Below are 17337 nucleotides of genomic sequence, written 5' to 3'. Positions count from 1 at the left end.
GCGCGCAGGCGCACTTGCCCGGTAAGGCCCCGGAAGTGGTGGAGCCAACCGCCCGCCAGGCTTTGGCCGTTCTAGCGCCCGCGGTGCTCTCCAGGACCCGACATTTGTCCACGAAACAGCATTTCCCTGGTGTCAATCAACGTTGTCGCGCAAGAGGGAAAGTCGGAGGAGGTTAACGAACCACTCGAACGCGCCAGTAAGTAAGATGGCGAGAAGGGCAGGAGTGAGTGAGGCCGATCGATAGCGCAGCGCTCGGCGTTTCGCCCTTTGCGCGTGCGCAGGGAACGTGCGCTCAGAGCGATCGATTGGGCAGAATTCGCGCCTCCATTTTTCTGGGAGAGAGCGGGAGATCGAGAGAGCCGGACTAGAGGGTACTGGGGGCCTGGGATGCATGGAGAGCGGCTGGTGCGGTTCGCTGGGGTCTTTATGGGACCACAGGAAAGATGAGCGGGGCGGGAAGGCCGGATAGTGAGAGGGTTGGCATGCGCCCTGAGTTGCCAGGCCGGGCCTGCACACCCCCTTCTGTTCCTCGAAGGCCTCGCTCCCACCCTCACTCCGTCCTTAGTTCGCTTCTACCGCGGGACGGTAGCGGAGCGTGGGGAGGGGGCATGTGTGTCCCCGCCCTGGTCCCCCTTCTAGTTCCGGGTGTAGACAGTTCTTACGGCTTGTTCTTCCCGTCCTCGGGTCTCGGCGTCCTCATCTGCAAATTGGGGGTGGTAATTAGGCACTTAGTAGCCCAGCGAGCGAACGTTCTGTGAGACTTGAGAAGCGGGCCTCGTTCTTTTCTTTCTTAATCTTTGTGTACCCCGTGATGCTCCTGGCGGGAGGGCAGAGGCGGGAGAGAATTGTAGTTAAGTTCTGGGCTCTGCTGTGGGCAGTCCTGGGGGCCACTTGACGCGTTACCCAGCCACATTTTATTTTCAGTTTCCTAACCTCTTTGTGCCGGTTTCATCATCTGTTTTGTGTCCAAGTGTTGTCTACACAAGCATAGATTTGTATACAGTTGTTTCTACGTGTGCTTAAATACTTCGATTTCATTCAGTGAGCAAATGCTTGTAAAGTGCTTAACACTGTGTCTGGCAAGTACTTAATAAATGTTAGCAGCTGTTATTAACACCCATCAGTGCAGCCCAGTAAGGCCTGGAGCTCTGAGGTCAGAGAGCCTGCGTGAGTTAACCTCTCCGCACCTCAGGTTCCTTATCTCTAAAATAGGATTAGGTGAGTATTAAGTGAGATAATGCAAACAGGTTACTTGCACGCTGTGTTATATACTACACTTAATGTCTAATAGATTTTAACTATTATTCGATTTTTTTAAAGATTTTTATCTATTTGAGAGCAAGAGAGGGAGCAGGAGCAGCGGGAGGGGCAGAGGGAGAAGCAGGCTCCTCCATGAGCAGGGAGCCGGATGCCGGAATGGATCCAAGGACCCTGGGGATCATGACCTGAGCTGAAGGCAGACACTTAATGGGCTAAGGCACCCAGGCGCCCCTGTCATTAAATTTTCAAGGAGGGCTACAGGTAGTCATCAGCAACAACGCAGTCTAGAGTTAAACCATCTGTATTCTAGTCCTGGTTTCTCCATGCACTCGTCGTGGGACCTTGGACAAGTTATTTCCCCTTATGATCTGTAAATAAGATGATGGGGTCTCCTTTACAGATTGGTGTTGAGGACTAAGTAAGAAAAAACATGCTAAATACTCAGTACCTGTTATTCTCCAGAGGGGGTTAGAAAACATGGTTCCACACCCCTTTACTATAAGACACCCCCCCTTCCATAGTCTTTTCCAGTAAAGTACAGCAGTCCAGGCAGTGCTAGTGTTACTGTTCACTCCTCTTTGCTGGTATTCCTCTCTCTCCCCTGTGCCCTGACTTTCAATTTCTTGTCTGCCTGCAACTTCTCTTCTTTATTACTGGCCCTGGACTCCTGTGGCTTTCTGATAGCTGTCCAGACAGACATATACATACAAACATTGATTTTTGGAAGTCAAATTATGCACTCATGTTCACCATTTGTACTTACTTTTTTTGCATAGACCAGAAACCATCATCTGCAGTTTTCATTTTACTTTCTAAGGGAGACCTCAACCACTTCTGAACCTAATCTAAGCGCACAATCCTTCAGATTTTTGCCCTTTTTTTCATGTTTTTATTGTTGTTCTGGCCATATCCTTTTTGCCAGTATTTTATTAAGCAATTCATCTTTGAATCTTTCCAAAGCATTCAATTTGATTTAGTTTTCATAGCATTGTAGCTTTTGTGCCCTTGTGTTTCTCTTTGCTATGTAATTATATTATGTAATTTAACAAATTTAGTTACCTTAAAGTGTGGGTTTTTGTTTTTTTTTTTTTTTTTACTTAAAATGTGTTTTAAGAATCAACATAACTGGGGGGGGGGATGTCTGGGTGGCTCAGTCGGTTAAGCATCTGCCTTCAGCTCGGATCATGATCTCGGGGTCCTGGGATCGAGTCCTACATTGGCTCCCCGCTCAGCAGGGAGCCTGCTTCTCAGTCTCTCTCTCTCTCTCTCTCTGTCAAATAAATAAATAAATAAAATATTTTGTTTTAAAAAAAGAATGAACATAACTAGGGCTCCTGGGTAGCTCCTGGGTAGTCGTTAAGCGCCTGCCTTCAGCTCAGGCCATGGTCCCAGCGTCCTGGGATCGAGTCCCGTGTCGGGCTCCCTGCTCAGTGGAAAGCCTGCTTCTCCTTCTCCTACTCCCCCTGCTTATGTTCCCTCTCTCACTGTGTCTCTGTAAAATAAATAAATAAACCCTTTTTTAAAAAATGAACATAACTGACATGAGTAAACATGTAGCTCAGCTGGTGGAAACAGTAGCATCTAGACATTCAGCAATAGCAGCTGTCTTACCTATTGCAAAAACCAGTGTCCTTTTTTTTTTTTAAGATTTTATTTATTTGACAGACAGAGATCACAAGTAAGCAGAGAGGCAGGCAGAGAGATGAGGGGGAGCAGGCTTCCCCTCTCCTAGGACCCTGGGATCATGACCTAAGCCGAAGGCAGAGGCTTTAACCCACTGAGCCACCCAGGCGGCCCAGTCAGTGTCTTATAACAGAAGAAATAAAAGATTCTAGGATAGCAGTATAGAATAAAAATGGCAAGCGGGTAGTTTGACAGAAAAAAAATTGATGAAAAGTTCTGTAATATTCTGTAACTATTAGCTAACATGAATTTGAATAACATGATTTCAATACTCTGCACATGCCATTCTTTTTTTTTTTTTTTGCACATGCCATTCTTATTTAACCTTCACTAACTTGCTTAACAGCTGAGGAACATGATCTCAGAGGAAGGAGGTTGATGACCAAAGATGACGCGACTAGTAGACCTGGGATGTACGCCCCGCAAGTCGGGCCAGATTGCTGTGTTGCCTCTGTGACTTACTAGTGCCTCTGCCCTTCACCATCCCTCTTTTCTCATCTTGCAGCCGGCAAGGAGATTGTCTTCCTCTTCTCCAAGATGTACAGAACCAAAGTGGGCTTGAAGGACCGCCAGCAGCTCTACAAGCTGATCATTAGCCAGCTGCTCTATGATGGCTACATCAGCATTGCTAATGGCCTCATTAATGAAATCAAGCCTCAGTCTGTTTGTGCGCCCTCGGAGCAGCTGCTGCATCTCATCAAACTAGGTAGCTCTGAATGCAGGTTCATTGATTCCATGACAAGGTTCCCGATGTTTTCGCAGTCAGAATTTTTCAAGATTATTTTTGTTTCGTTTTAGTGCCTAGTATGTGTCAAGTACAGTGCTAGATACTGAAAGAGTAAGCAAACTCCAGATGATGACCATTTCGAGCTGGTTCTAGCCTCAAGTTCTGTATAAGAATTATCTGAAGCGTTCTTTCATTGTAATATGGTTTCAAATTTCAGCTCGAATGGTATTTCAAAGTCGTCTTCTCCTTTTCTAAAATAACCCACTATCTTCCCCATACCTCCCCAGGTACTCTAAAACAACAGTTCCGTTTCTGTCGTAATAGAATCACTGTCTGAAATTTTCTTCACTGTTTCAGGTTGTTTCCCACGCAGTCTGTACTCCCCAGAAAAGACAGTAAGCTCAGTAAAGACCAGGATCTGTCTTGTTCAACAGTATATCCTGATGCTTGCCTGGGTTGTAGAAAGCACTCAGTAAAATATAGAATGACCATAATGTTTATACCCTTTGACTTAGCAATGCCAATTTTGAGAAATTTTATACGAATTTGAGGAAATAAAATGAATACATCTGAAATACCCAACAATATGGAGTTAGTTGTGAATATTCTTGTATCCATCACATTGGGTCCGGCAACGTGATATAGATAAACATTACACTGGCCAGATGTTTATTCTGTTTGAGTAAATGAACAAGTTACAAAATATCATATAGTGTGGTTCTATTTTTAAGAATTGTAACAAAGGTCCAGAAGAATTTCATTCCACCATGTTAATAGTAATTATCTCTGGGTGATCTAATAGAAGATCATTTTTATTTTTGTGTTCATCTGTATTCCTAATTTTTCTTATACTTAATAAACATATTGTTTATGTGATATGTGAAGTTATTTTTAAATTTAAAGTGAATTTTCTTGAGAAACTTCTGTTTATTTAAATATCAACATTCTTTCAAATATGTTTCACTAGTGTTAATGCTAACAATGTATCTGACTTAATGAGCCTCAAAGCTGCTTCTAACAGATCTCAGCACAGAAAATACTAAAATACAGAATGGGAAAAAATGGACAGCGTAACTATAGAATTGCTTTTTTTTTTTTTTTTTTACATTTCTGAAGTTGTAATTAAAGTAGGAAATTTTGGAGGCAGAAATCGGGGGAGCTGATGGAACCTCTTGGAGTCTAAGCTTCCGTGATCCCAACTGCCTATAGTGTTGTCACTGTGCGTGCACCTCGGTCGGCAGACATATTTTGTGAAGGACTAGGTATCCTGCAGCTCCAAGAAAGAGTAAATGGACACTGGATCCAGAATTTTGTCTTGGCTTTTTAAAGTAACATTTTTTCATGCACTTAATTTTTTTTTAAAGATTTTATTTATTTATTGAGGGGAGAGACCGCATGAGCAAGGGGAGGGGCAGATGGAGAGGGAAAAGGAGGCTCCCCGCTGAGCACAGAGCCTAACGCAGGGCTCGATCCCAGGAGCCTAGGACCATGACCCAAGCTGAAAGCAGACGCTTAACCCACTGAGCCACCCAGGCACCCCTCATGCACTTAATTTTTATTCCTTTCAGGAATGGAAAATGATGATACCGCAGTTCAGTATGCAATTGGTCGTTCAGATACAGTTGCCCCGGGCACAGGAATTGACCTGGAATTTGACGCAGACGTCCAGACTATGTCCCCAGAGGCTTCAGAGTACGAAACGTGCTATGTCACATCCCATAAAGGACCGTGCCGCGTAGCTACATACAGTAGAGATGGGCAGTTAATAGCTACTGGATCTGCCGACGCTTCTATAAAGATACTTGACACGGAGAGAATGTTGGCCAAAAGTGCCATGCCGATAGAGGTAACAATGCCAGCGACGCGTGTGCTGTGTGCCTGTTGTTCACTGGGAGAATGAGAGACCAGTAGACCAGACTCAACTTAGCATAGTTGGGTACTTTGAATCAGACAAGATTGTAGAGTTTGAGCACCTATTTTCTCATTGGTCTAGGTCATGATGAATGAGACTGCACAGCAGAACATGGAAAACCACCCAGTGATTCGAACGCTTTACGACCACGTGGATGAAGTCACATGTCTCGCTTTCCACCCAACAGAACAGATCCTTGCCTCTGGCTCAAGGGATTATACTCTTAAATTATTTGATTATTCCAAGCCATCTGCAAAAAGAGCCTTCAAATACATTCAGGTTAGGAATGTTTGGAAAGGAGCTTTACATTTTTTTCTTAAAACAAAGAGTTACTATTGTATGACTATTCCCTTTTTTAAAGTTGGCTCAGTGATCATCCTATAAAACAGGAAGACGCAACAAGGACGCGTGCCGCAGGTTGCTCGGGAATCCGGTTTGCATGGGCTCGTGATCCGCTTGCTTCCTGTGCCCGCCTCCGCTGGCTGGTCAGGACTGCTGGCCACAGTTTATGCAACAAGGGTTCACAATCTGTGTCACTTTTTAAGGGTTGCAAAGCCCTGTTTAAAGACAAAACAGACCAACTTGGCTGAAGTGTAAATGGCAATCAAAAAATCATTCCATTGAAACTATCAGATGTTTCCCGGAAAAGTGACATTTGGTACTGTATTTTGAGTTTGAAGCTCAGAAATACTAATGTTTTGGTAGTGGCTTCTACCTTTTTATAATTTAACTTAGTTTTTTTACTCAATAAGAAGCTCTTTTTTTTTTTTTTTAACTCAATAAGAAGCTCTTCCCGTGTACAAGTTGTGTTTATCCTTGCGCGTTCATATGTGAATGTATCCTAGCCCGATAATGTTCCATTCTGAGTTCACCCAATGTTAATTTGCAAATAATGAAGCTCGCTCCTGCGGTTTTTGGAATAAATAATCTCACCAGTAAATAGTTTTTGAAATCTCTGTTCAAATGATACTCTAGAAAGTTCATTGTTCCTTCTTATACCTGTGTAACATCTGACCGTTGTCTTACGTATTCTTTCCATCAACGAAATACTTTCCACATTTCCTCTGGATTTAATTGTTCACTAGTCGGTCACTTAAAGTTAATGTCTCTGTCCTAACAGGAAGCTGAAATGTTGCGTTCCATCTCATTTCATCCTTCCGGAGACTTTATACTGGTTGGGACTCAGCATCCTACTCTTCGGCTTTATGATATCAATACATTTCAGTGTTTTGTCTCATGCAATCCTCAAGATCAACACACCGATGCTATATGCTCCGTGAATTACAATCCTAGTGCCAATATGTATGTAACTGGTAGCAAGGACGGCTGCATCAAGCTATGGGATGGTGTTTCAAATCGATGCATCACAACTTTTGAGAAAGCCCATGATGGTGCTGAAGTTTGTTCTGCCATTTTCTCCAAAAATTCGAAATACATTCTCTCCAGTGGAAAAGACTCTGTAGCTAAACTTTGGGAGATATCGACAGGACGAACCCTGGTCAGATACACAGGTATGTGAAAAATTGCTATTACTTAACGTTTCTGAAGCATTTTATGGTTTCTAGAACTCTTAAATCCTCACAGAGAGCCACACAGTAGATGTATGCATTGAGCAAGGCAGATGTAATCCCTCTTCTAAATAAGAAATCGAGGCTTAGACATTAGGTCATTCAGCCAAGACTGCAACTCGTAAGAAGCAGAGCTGGAAATAGAATGATAGTTTTGTAACCTTATTCTCCATACATTATGGCTTAATGAGATCTGATTCCATGCAATTAACATTTGAGATTCTGGTGGTCCATTTGTAGACCAGTGGTCGGCCTTCTTTCCTTAAACATAAGAGCAGTACAGAGAAAAGCCTGAGTTAGTGCATCACAGTAAATATATGCATTAGGGGAAGAAGGCTGAGAGGGAAGATCTTGGCCTATTCCTAAGAGAGCCAGTAACCCTAATAGTTATTTGGGCAGTGAATGGTGGTAAAATACTGTGTCTCATTCCCTGTTCCTAGGAGCTGCAAAGGCTGTTGTTTGGTAGAAAACCTCCAGGAAACTTCAGCTAATTTCCTGTGTTGTGAGATGTTTGTGTTATACACTAAAATCACCAGGACCGGAACTTAATAAGGAAACAATTTATAAGGGCCTGGCTGTGGTGGTTATTAGTTAGCCTTTTAAGAGAAGAGAATTGAAGAGGTGGAGACTGAGACATCTGAACCACTAGGGTGCAGCATGACCCCCTCCGATCTGTCTTCTGGCAGCCAGAGTTGGCTTCCTGTCGTCCGTCTGGCTTCTGACATAGGCGGTACAACTGACAAGTCTTGGGGAAAGTCATTTTTGTCATAATTCTTGGTGACTTTGTTGAAACACTTTTGTATGGAGCTATTTTGAAGAATTTCTTTAATTCTTACTGTTCAAGGACTGTGTGCTTGTTGCAAAAAGAAGATACAAAAGTGATCAGAGTGAAAGTGGGAAAGCCGCCTCCATCTTCAGAAGTAACTGAGTGCAGTGTATCGGGAAGGGTGCACGCTAGAGTCTCAAGATTTATTATGTCTGTTTTGTCTTGTGACTGTTGGGATGTTTCATGCTTACATGTGGCCGATGAGTTTGTTTTGGTGGAGAATTGGGATTTGATGTCAAAATGAGATTCTACCGAATTTATATGCAAATTCCCTCATTTTCTAATTCACAGGTTAAGATTCCATGGCAGCATGCTTAGATCTGTGTTTCCAGCTCGAGTGTCTAGTTAGAATTCAAAGGATTCTTGAAATATTGAAAGACAAGGAAAGACTATCAAGCGTTAGAAATTTCAATGTTAGAAATTAATTCAGAACACTACAAATGCTGAACTAGGGAAGCAATACGCAGAGCTTGTGAAGTGGACACATGCGCAGTCAGCGATCTCCAGGAGAGGGCAAGGTGACTGGCAGTTCTGTAAACGTAAGAAACGGAAATGGAAGTATCCTTCTGTACGCATCAGGTGGTGGGAACTTCTAAGATTGCTATTACTTTGTATTGATCGACATTTTAGGAAATTACATATCCTATTGTTAGGAGTGTCAGCTGGTAAAGTATTTCTACTGGGCAGGTTGGTGTCCTGTATCAAAATTTTCAGCATTGGACCTACAAGGTGCACTCTTAGAAATTCAGTCTAAAAACACTCTCAGCAAGCATGCACGCGCACACACAGCAAGGTTCCACACCAACAAAATCTAGAGTAGGTGAAAGGGAGAGAATTAAGTGAACTGTTGTTCGGCATCCTTTTCACAGTATGCAGCCTTGAAAAATAAACACCCTGCAAAGCTCTATGTGTGTTGTACCCTACGCAGATCCTGGCAGCCACCGTGTGAGTGGGTGCTGTCATTACCCTCCACAGAACAGAAGCGAAATTGAAGGCGTAACAGGGCTATGTGATCTGTCCGTGTTCGCATCACTTGTAAGTGTTGAGTCCAGATCTGACACCAACACTTGTATTTTTATCCATTAAACCGTAGTCCATCCTCATACAGCTCTGCTCCAGCCTGTTGAATGAAAGCAGTGGTGTGTGCTCTGCTTTACAGATGACGGACAATGTACAGAGATTCAGAGAAAGGGTGTTCATCAAAACACTGACTCTGGGTGCAAAACTATCAGGCAGTTGTTCTTTTTTATGCTTCATACAGTATTTTAAACATAAAATCTGTATTTTCCTGGTCCTAAAAAAGCCTAAAGGTTCCTTTTGGAGAGAAGATGTCCATACATCCCAGTAATTCTGTTTTAGAAATTTAATCAAGGAAATAATGTGTTCGGCACAAAGAATTTGTCACAGTGTTATTTGCGATCAGATACAAACTAAACGCCTAGCAGGAGAAGAATTAACTGGTAATAGTGCTTCCTAACAATGGTGCATTTTGCAGCCAGTAAAAAACATGGAAGAACGAATGTACCCAACAAAAAGTTGATTTAAACTGTGGCAGAAAAGACATATAGCACCAATTTTGTATCTTTTCTTAAGATGTTTTTATGCCTAGAGGTATATCAGAGCGTTCATAGTTAGTTGCCCGAGGTAGCAAGCTGGGGGTGATTTTCTTCTGCATGCTTTCTTGGATCGTCCCAAATTGCACAACAAATGTGTATTCCTTCCATTTTAAAACACTGTTTTGCCAGTGACAGGATAGTTAGCCAACGTGCGAGAGTCCGAGGATGAAAAACATCAACGTGGACGGCTAGCCTTGGCACTCAGACCCGTAACCTCTCATCTCTGTGCAGGTGCCGGCTTGAGCGGGCGGCAGGTGCACCGAACACAGGCTGTGTTCAACCACACCGAGGACTACGTGCTGCTGCCGGACGAGAGGACCATCAGCCTGTGCTGCTGGGACTCTCGCACGGCCGAGCGCCGCAACCTGCTCTCCCTGGGCCACAACAACATCGTGCGCTGCATCGTGCATTCGCCCACCAACCCCGGCTTCATGACGTGCAGCGACGACTTCCGAGCACGGTTTTGGTACCGGAGATCCACCACGGACTAACCCGCCTCCAGGATCTAGGGTTGTTTTCTCTAGGACTGTGTCCCTCCTGCCCCCGTGCCCCGTCACCAGCTCCGGTCGTAAGTCACTGCACCACCTGGCAGTTGTGCTGCCATCTCTCCATCCTTCTTGGATTTGTACAAAAGAATCTTTTTTTACCTTGATGTAGAATCATGGTGGGAAAAGTTGGAAACGCAGATCTGTGCAGTGGTTCTGCACTCACTGATTATTACAGTGTGATTTTCATCGGTTTTGTAAATACAGGACTTGCCATTTCTCTTGAATCTCTTGATCATTTGAAGAAGGATAGAGTATTAAAGTGCTTTCTAGATCTCAGCTGAACCTGTCCCGAGGAATTTTCATTTGCTGGTTTTGTCAACTTTTGTACCTGTTCTCCACCCTCCTTGTCCGTGTGTCTCCGTGCAGAATACATATCAACCGACAAGTGGGCACACAGCTCTGAGAATCGAGTGTTGTGCCATATTAAAACCATTTTAGAGCATCCGTCAGTTCTATCCTAAAATGACATCATTCTGATAATAAAGCTCAGATCTCCAACTTTAGTGTTATACTTTTTCACTTCAGTAAAATTAGCGGCCAGTTTTTCCTGAAGATTTGTAGGAGACAAGATGTTTCATTGTACCCTCCCGCATTGTCCTTTCAGTGCCTGCAGCGCTTATCTTCAGTGAATACTTCTAATAAGATTATTGCTGGTCTATAGAAAACCTAATTGAAGATCCATCCAATCTAATCAAAATTAGGTGACCCCACCACTGCTTGCTGCTCGCTTGTTTCACAGATGATTAATACCGATTGACTCTGTTCTTGTGTAATTTTAATCTCGTTTTCCAGTTCTCTTCAGCATGAATCATCACTACTCATCGTGGATGCACACAGCAGCTATGTTCTTGGAAGATTTTTGCAGTTAACCAACCGATGGGGGGTTTCTTTTTCTCAAAACTTTTTAGGATGTGACACTATTTCTCTGGATTCAGCTCAAGCTAGATCAGGGAACCCTAACCTCCCCTCCGAAAGATAGGCTTTGGTTTATATTTATCCCCAAATACAAATACCTCATGATCTGGGTAGGAGTATCTAGAATTAGAATTTAGGGTCATTTGATAAAAATATTAAATAGATTAAAGTGTTTTATGTTACAGGAACTTTAAAATCTTTTGAGGTTTACTGCATAAAAATTCTTCGTTAGTCGTCCGCCTTAAGGATCATTTCAAGTCTTTGGATTATGAAACCATTTTAGGCTTCTTAATGTGTTAAATCAGAGTTTTAGTTCAGATTTCCAAAGAGCGATATTTTTTAGTCTATAGGGGGTTTGGATTTATTTTTATTTTGTGTCTTGATTCTCCAGCATTTGAACTTGGCCATCTGCGGGTGCTGCTTTTGTAAGATAGGAAGAAACCTACTGAATAGGAACAAGAATAACCAGTTCCATAGAAAATTACCAGCCAAAACTCCTCGCTTCTTTTTTTGCTGCTTCTTTCGCTTTCAGCCCTATGAAACTACATCAGAGGTTGAACATTTCTGTGTCCTTCTGCTCCAGCACGCGTGCACTAGAGTGACCCCGACGCATTCCCAATTTAAGCTCCGCTGGGTCTTTTTAACTGTTCATGAATCTAAATAATGATGCCTGCTTTTTCCAGTTCCTGGAATAGTCTCAGCAGTGGATCTGTAGTTTCAGGACTCCCGCTTACAAGATTAAGATACTTTGTGTGTTTCCAAAACAGACTTTTTTTTTTCTTTTAAAAATCACATTTTGGGACACCTGGGTGGCTCAGCTGGTTAAGCGTCTGCCTTCAGCTCAGGTCATGGTCCCAGGGTCCTGGGATCCAGCCCCTGGTCAGGCTCCCTGTTCAGCCGGAAGTCTGTTTCTACCCTCTCCTCCCTGCTCCTGCTCTCTCTTGTTATCTCTGTCGCTATCTGTGTCTCAAATAAATAAAATCTTTTAAAAAATAAAATCACATTAATATTTTGATCTGGTATAAAGGCCAGGAATATTACATGGACTTGACATCGGCATGTCATTAACTGTACCACATAACACCCTGGCTTTCAGTGAATAAGAAGTCAGGGTCAGAACTTATAACTTCTGTGTTATTTTTTTAAAGATATGTGATTTCTAAAATAAACTTTTTGTATATAATGATAATTTAAAACTAGTTCATTTTTTTCTTTTGGACCTTACTTTGAATGTTTCCATATTTAAATATGTATTCTCATATAGCAGTTATGACCTTGGTACTTTTCATACTGTTTCTTTAGTGTTTTGTTCTAGAAGTCAGGTTTTTTTTTTCAATGTTCCAAAATTCATTGTTTATGCACCACACCGAGTATTGCATGCAATCTGTGCCCTCCATAATACCCACCTTCAGACTCACCCAACCCCCCAAAACCCTCCAAAACCCTCGGTTTGGTTCCCAGAGTCCACAGTCTCATGGTTTGTCTCCCGCTCCAGTTTCCCCCAACTCACTTCTCTCCGTCTCCCCGTGTCCTCCATATTATTCCTTGTGCTCCACAAGTAAGTGAAACCAGATGATAATTGACTCTCTCTGTTTAGAAGTCAGATTTCTATAGCCAAAACTCCATTAGCTATGTGCCTTACCTAAAACTAAAGTATAATTCCATATCTTTTGATGACTCAGAGAAACGAACCTTTTGCCTTAGACTTCAGTTGAGCTTAGGAAAGGTGATGTTGTGGGGTGGGGGAGGTGTCTCAGGAACAGATTTGGGGTGATGGGGAGACTTATGTTTCTGAAAATATGGTGGACCGGATACTCTCAGAACCCTTTGAGCACACACCTGTACAGAATTTATTTTTATTTTTAATCTCTAAATAGCTGAGCTAGCAATAAGTTCTCAGGGAATTTTTGAGAGGCAAAAGCAACCAGAAAGCTCCATTCTAGATAATCAGGAGCTATGGGGCAGCCAGTTGCACTGAGGACATTTGTCAAGCCCCTGAAGCCGAATGATTTCTGAGCTGTGACCTCACATGGTGGGAGCTTTGGTCCAGACCTGGAAGGAAAGCCTGGAACCCAGAGGGAGCCCCATTCCCTGAAAGGATGAACTTGACAAAAACTCTGCCTCCCGGGAAGAGGAAAGCTGCCTGACTGGGTGCTGGCTCGGGCTTGTGGGGCGGGTCTTCTCTGACAGTCCCATCTCACTTAAGGTGGGAACAAACAACTGGCACTACCTTTGTGGCTGGAGACAAGCAAGCCAAGAGTCTAAAGCCAGTCCCAAGAACGCCTGTCAGAAGCCAACACCAATGAAGGAAGAACACAACTGTCCCCCAGGCCCCAGTGCTCCCAGATCCAGCTCAGAGAATCACGGGGCCATAATCAAGTATGTAAGGAAACTGCCCCCACGAGGAGAAGCCGTAGGAACTAGACCCGAGAGTCAGACTTGAAGACTTGGAATTAATCAGATGCATGAAATGTGAGTACATCGGCTATGAAGAGATGAAACGGGACCGAGGACGAAGAGACTTTAAAAAGTGACCAAGAGGATCTGAAGAACAAAAACCTTGTAGAAGATAATCAACATTTTTTTAAAGATCTTTTAAATTTATTTGATGGAGAGAGAGAGGAAGAAGCAGACTCCCTGCTGAGCAGACTCCCCGCTGACGTGGGGCTCCATCCCAGGACTCTGAGATCATGACTTGAGCCGAAGGCAGACATTAACCCACGGAGCTATACCCGGGCACCCCAATAGTTGACATTTCTATAACTTTCATTCCTCGGGCTTTTGGCCTTTTTCTGGAGCTTTTCTACTTCACCTTTTGACTCCCTTGGTGGGTGTTCCAATCCTGTGAACCTCTTTCTCACTCACTGGCTGGCCGCTCACCTGACAGTAACCCCTTGCCTGTGCGCCCCTGTGCTGTTCCAGGAGTTTCTCGTGTTCCTGCTGACACTCAGCCCCTCTCCTCCAGCTTTTGGCCCCCTTGATGCTTTCAGCGTTTCTTTTGCATCCTGTTCCTCAAGTCATGCTTTCCTTTCCCTCTCCACCATGGCGTCAAAATTCAGACTATTAAACAGAGTCATCACTGACCATTAAAATCCCAGTCCTCCCTATTTTATCCATGCATTAGAGAATTTAGGTGAATTTGTTGACAATTGATGAAATCCTGCTTTCCCCAAAAGAGCTGTATTTGAGTTACCTTCTTGAAGTTAAAAGCTGCCAGATTACTAGATGATTTGAAAGCCATGCAGTCTAGGGGCGCCTGGGTGGCTCAGTGGTTTAAGCCTCTGCCTTTGGCTCAGGTCATGGTCTCTGGGTCCTGGGATCAAGCCCCGCATCGGGCTCTCTGCTCGGTGGGGAGCCTGCTTCCCCCTCTCTCTCTGCCTGCCTCTCTGCCTACTTGTGACCTCTCTCTCTCTCTCTCTCTGTGTCAAATAAATAAATAATCTTTAAAAAAAAAAAAAAGGCCATGCAGTCTGAAGTTTCCTGCTAAGCCTTTAATGCTTTGGACATTCTTCACCTGGTGTCCAGCTGCACTTTAAAAACTCAGGCACTGAGTGCCCAGCTTTCGAAGACTACCCCTCAAGGAGCACGCTAGCCAGAAGTCCACGTGAGAACAGTATAACGCATACCCAAAACCCAGTCCCATCTACAAAAGCAGTCTACCTTCCTGCGCATTTATTAGGAGCTCTAGAAGTGAAGTGGTCAAATGCCCCAGGCTTTGAAGACAAAATTTATCCAAAATACCGTTCTCAGTAGCATTTGTCAAGAGAAGGGGGAAAATTATCTCATTAGAGTCTCGGACTCGGTTCCCTTGAACTGCAGCTGTTTCAACCTTCAGCCAGCGGGTGATACAAAAGCCACCTAATGTCCTGGAATAGCAAACTCTTGGCATATTTGTGCACAGGAGGACACTTTTACCTAAAGAAGTAAATACGAATGGATTGCAGCAAAATGTCTAAGGGCTTTCATTCAGAAAAACGACAGGGCCAGATAGGAGACTGAGAAGCCAAGCCCCTCATTCACAAAATTCAAAACGAGGGGTCTGTGTAAGAGTGAGTCTGTTTCCTTTGGGGACCAAATCTGTGGCTTTTGTGACTTCATTCTGTTACTTAATTTAGGTTGTTTCTCCTAAAAAAGTAAATAAGATGTGTAAATTACAGCATTCTAACCTGTATCGGGAACTCAAGGGTCAGCCCTTCAGTCGTGGGAAGGATCACTGTCGGGAGTTTGTAGAGACGGCGGGAACCATCCAGACTGGACCTTGTGCGAAGTCTAGCTTTCTTCTGAGAGGCCTGGGTCTGGATTCTGCCTCAGTCCCACCACCGTGTGACCTTGAGCAAGTTTGTCCATCCTTTTTACTTCTTTTCAAATATACGGGAAGGTGCATTATACAATTTAAAAAAAAAAACAATGGTGGCCGGGAGCTGGGGTCCATCAGAGGAATGAGGAGTAACTGTTAGTGGGTATGGGTTTCTTTCCAAGGTGATCAAATTTTCTCAAATTAGATAGTGCGGATGGTTGCACAACCCTGCATATACCAAAAAACAAAGAAAAAAACACTGAATTGTGCTCTTTAAAAGGACGAATTTTGTGGTATGTGAATTCTATCTTAATAAAGCTATTGTTTTTGTAATTCAATGTCAAGAGTACCATATAATGAATTTCCATGTAGCCGTCACTCAGACTCCCCAGCCAACTACTCATAGCTAATCTTCCGCCTATATCTCTAGCCACATTCCCCTCTCCTGAATTATTTTGAAGCAAATCTCAGATCTTTATCTGTCAACATTCCAGTATGTATGTCTGAGACATAAGGACTTTTTAAAACAAAATCATGACGTAATTACCACTAAACAGACATGGAAGCCTCAAATTGAGGTTAATGGATTCCCCCCCCACCCCCGGAAGCGGGAACCCGAACCTGAGCCCAGTAGTGCCTGCATCTTCCTCATCTGAGATGCGGGATGACCCACGCCACCAACACGGTTGTGCAGTTTAGGGCCAGAGGAAAGCAGGAGCGAAGAGGCACACCCCGGCGAAATGTCCAGATGCACATTCAACAACATGGACATCACCTGCCATTTTGTGCAGGCCTTTGCCTGCCAAGCATTACCAGCTGTAAGCCTTGCAGCAGTACCGCTCTCATGATTTGTCCTATCTGTAAAGACCAACGGGATAAAATCTGTCGGCTAGTCCAGGCTGTCACTCAAAACCTCAGCCCTTATGACTCATTGCTCTTACATCTGAACCCGCTTCGTTGCCTTAAATGGAACTTGCTAATTCCATCTCTTTTTTTTGCATATTCATGGTGTTGCAGCTGGGAGCAAATTCTGCCTCTCTACCGATCTGCCCCTGCCTCTCCTCTCGTACCTTCCTCGTGAAGCCTTCCCTCAGTTACTCCCCATTCTCCCATCTCTGTCGTCCTCTCTATGAATCTCTGCTTTGAACTTGCTGCTAAGCCAGCTCGTGTTCTCATCCTATGGGGTCGTCGTTCCCTCCCTGTTGATCTGCTCCCATCTGTGACACGCCAGTCACTTGGCCCCAGGAGTTAACTTCCAACAATGATAACAATTTAAAATATGAATTGTCTCAGCCAGAAATCAGCTGGCTATGTCCAGTAAATCCTTCCTGGTGCTCAGATGTAGGAGCGCTGACTACACCGGGGTGGATACCCAGCAGACCAGACAGTGAGGGCCATAGTGGCAGGAAGGTAGCAACGGGGAGAGACAAACTGTTGGAGGTGTAACCTGAGCCAGGCTCAGAAGAATGGGTACCAGTTCATGGTACTGTGACTGCGCCTAGCAAGTCTTCTCTGAACGTTTACTCTGAATTCAGGGAAAGTAAAAATACTTAGCAGGTAATGCTGAACTGCAATGAGGCAGTGCTGTGGCTTCAAGTTCAGATGATGGGTGGGTGAGATTTAAGAGGCAATTTAAGAGATAAGAGGAAAGTGCTCAGCAGAGAGCCCTGGTAAAGAGTCAGCACTCGGAAAATGTTCATCATGAAGTTTTGTGAGCCAAGACCAGGAGGTGGGCCTGGGGTCAGAGCAAGAAGCTGTATGCATCAGAGGAGAGGAGTCGGGACGGGGTCCTTTAGGGCGTCCCCCTTGACTTGTTTTCTCCTAGCTGTTTGTGGGGCAGGTTTAGGAAGCAGGAAGGAAGAGAGGCTGACCACGATCACAAATTTGGCCTAGCGGCCTCTAATCAGAAGAACGAACTTGCTCCGTCTGGTGGAGGTTGTTCATAGCGTTTGTGGGGACAAGAATGCAGAGCGTTCATACGCTGA

The 17337-nt window shown here is 44.0% G+C and overlaps 1 protein-coding gene across 2 annotated transcripts; it reads left to right on the top strand.

Moving 5' to 3' along the window:
* The first annotated feature begins 25 nt into the window (after positions 1-25).
* CSTF1 (cleavage stimulation factor subunit 1) lies at positions 26-12247 on the top strand. 2 transcript variants are annotated; one of them, XM_080814037.1, is made up of 6 exons: positions 26-196; positions 3449-3649; positions 5239-5516; positions 5664-5861; positions 6703-7093; positions 9824-12247. In XM_080814037.1, exons 2-6 carry the CDS (start codon positions 3481-3483, stop codon positions 10081-10083), a joined length of 1296 nt encoding a protein of 431 aa, XP_080670163.1. In that variant the 5' UTR covers positions 26-196; positions 3449-3480; the 3' UTR covers positions 10084-12247. The 2 variants fall into 2 exon arrangements, with proteins under 2 accessions (XP_080670163.1, XP_080670162.1); XM_080814036.1 differs by lacking the exon at positions 26-196 and adding an exon at positions 297-371.
* Positions 12248-17337: the final 5090 nt, after the last annotated feature.

This window comes from Martes martes (genome assembly GCF_963455335.1).
Source record: "Martes martes genome assembly, chromosome: 9".
Taxonomy (NCBI): Eukaryota; Metazoa; Chordata; class Mammalia; order Carnivora; family Mustelidae; genus Martes; species Martes martes.
Note: the sequence above shows the minus strand (reverse complement) of the source record. Positions and strands in the feature narration are given on the sequence as shown.

What these genes read in the sequence shown, in the direction of transcription:
- CSTF1 (XM_080814037.1), top strand. Translation starts at nt 3,481, where the DNA reads ATGTACAGAACCAAAGTGGGCTTGAAGGACCGCCAGCAGCTCTACAAG. An exon ending in GCTGCATCTCATCAAACTAG is followed by an intron (nt 3,650 to 5,238) that starts GTAGCTCTGAAT and finishes TATTCCTTTCAG; the next exon opens with GAATGGAAAATGATGATACC. An exon ending in GAGCCTTCAAATACATTCAG is followed by an intron (nt 5,862 to 6,702) that starts GTTAGGAATGTT and finishes CTGTCCTAACAG; the next exon opens with GAAGCTGAAATGTTGCGTTC.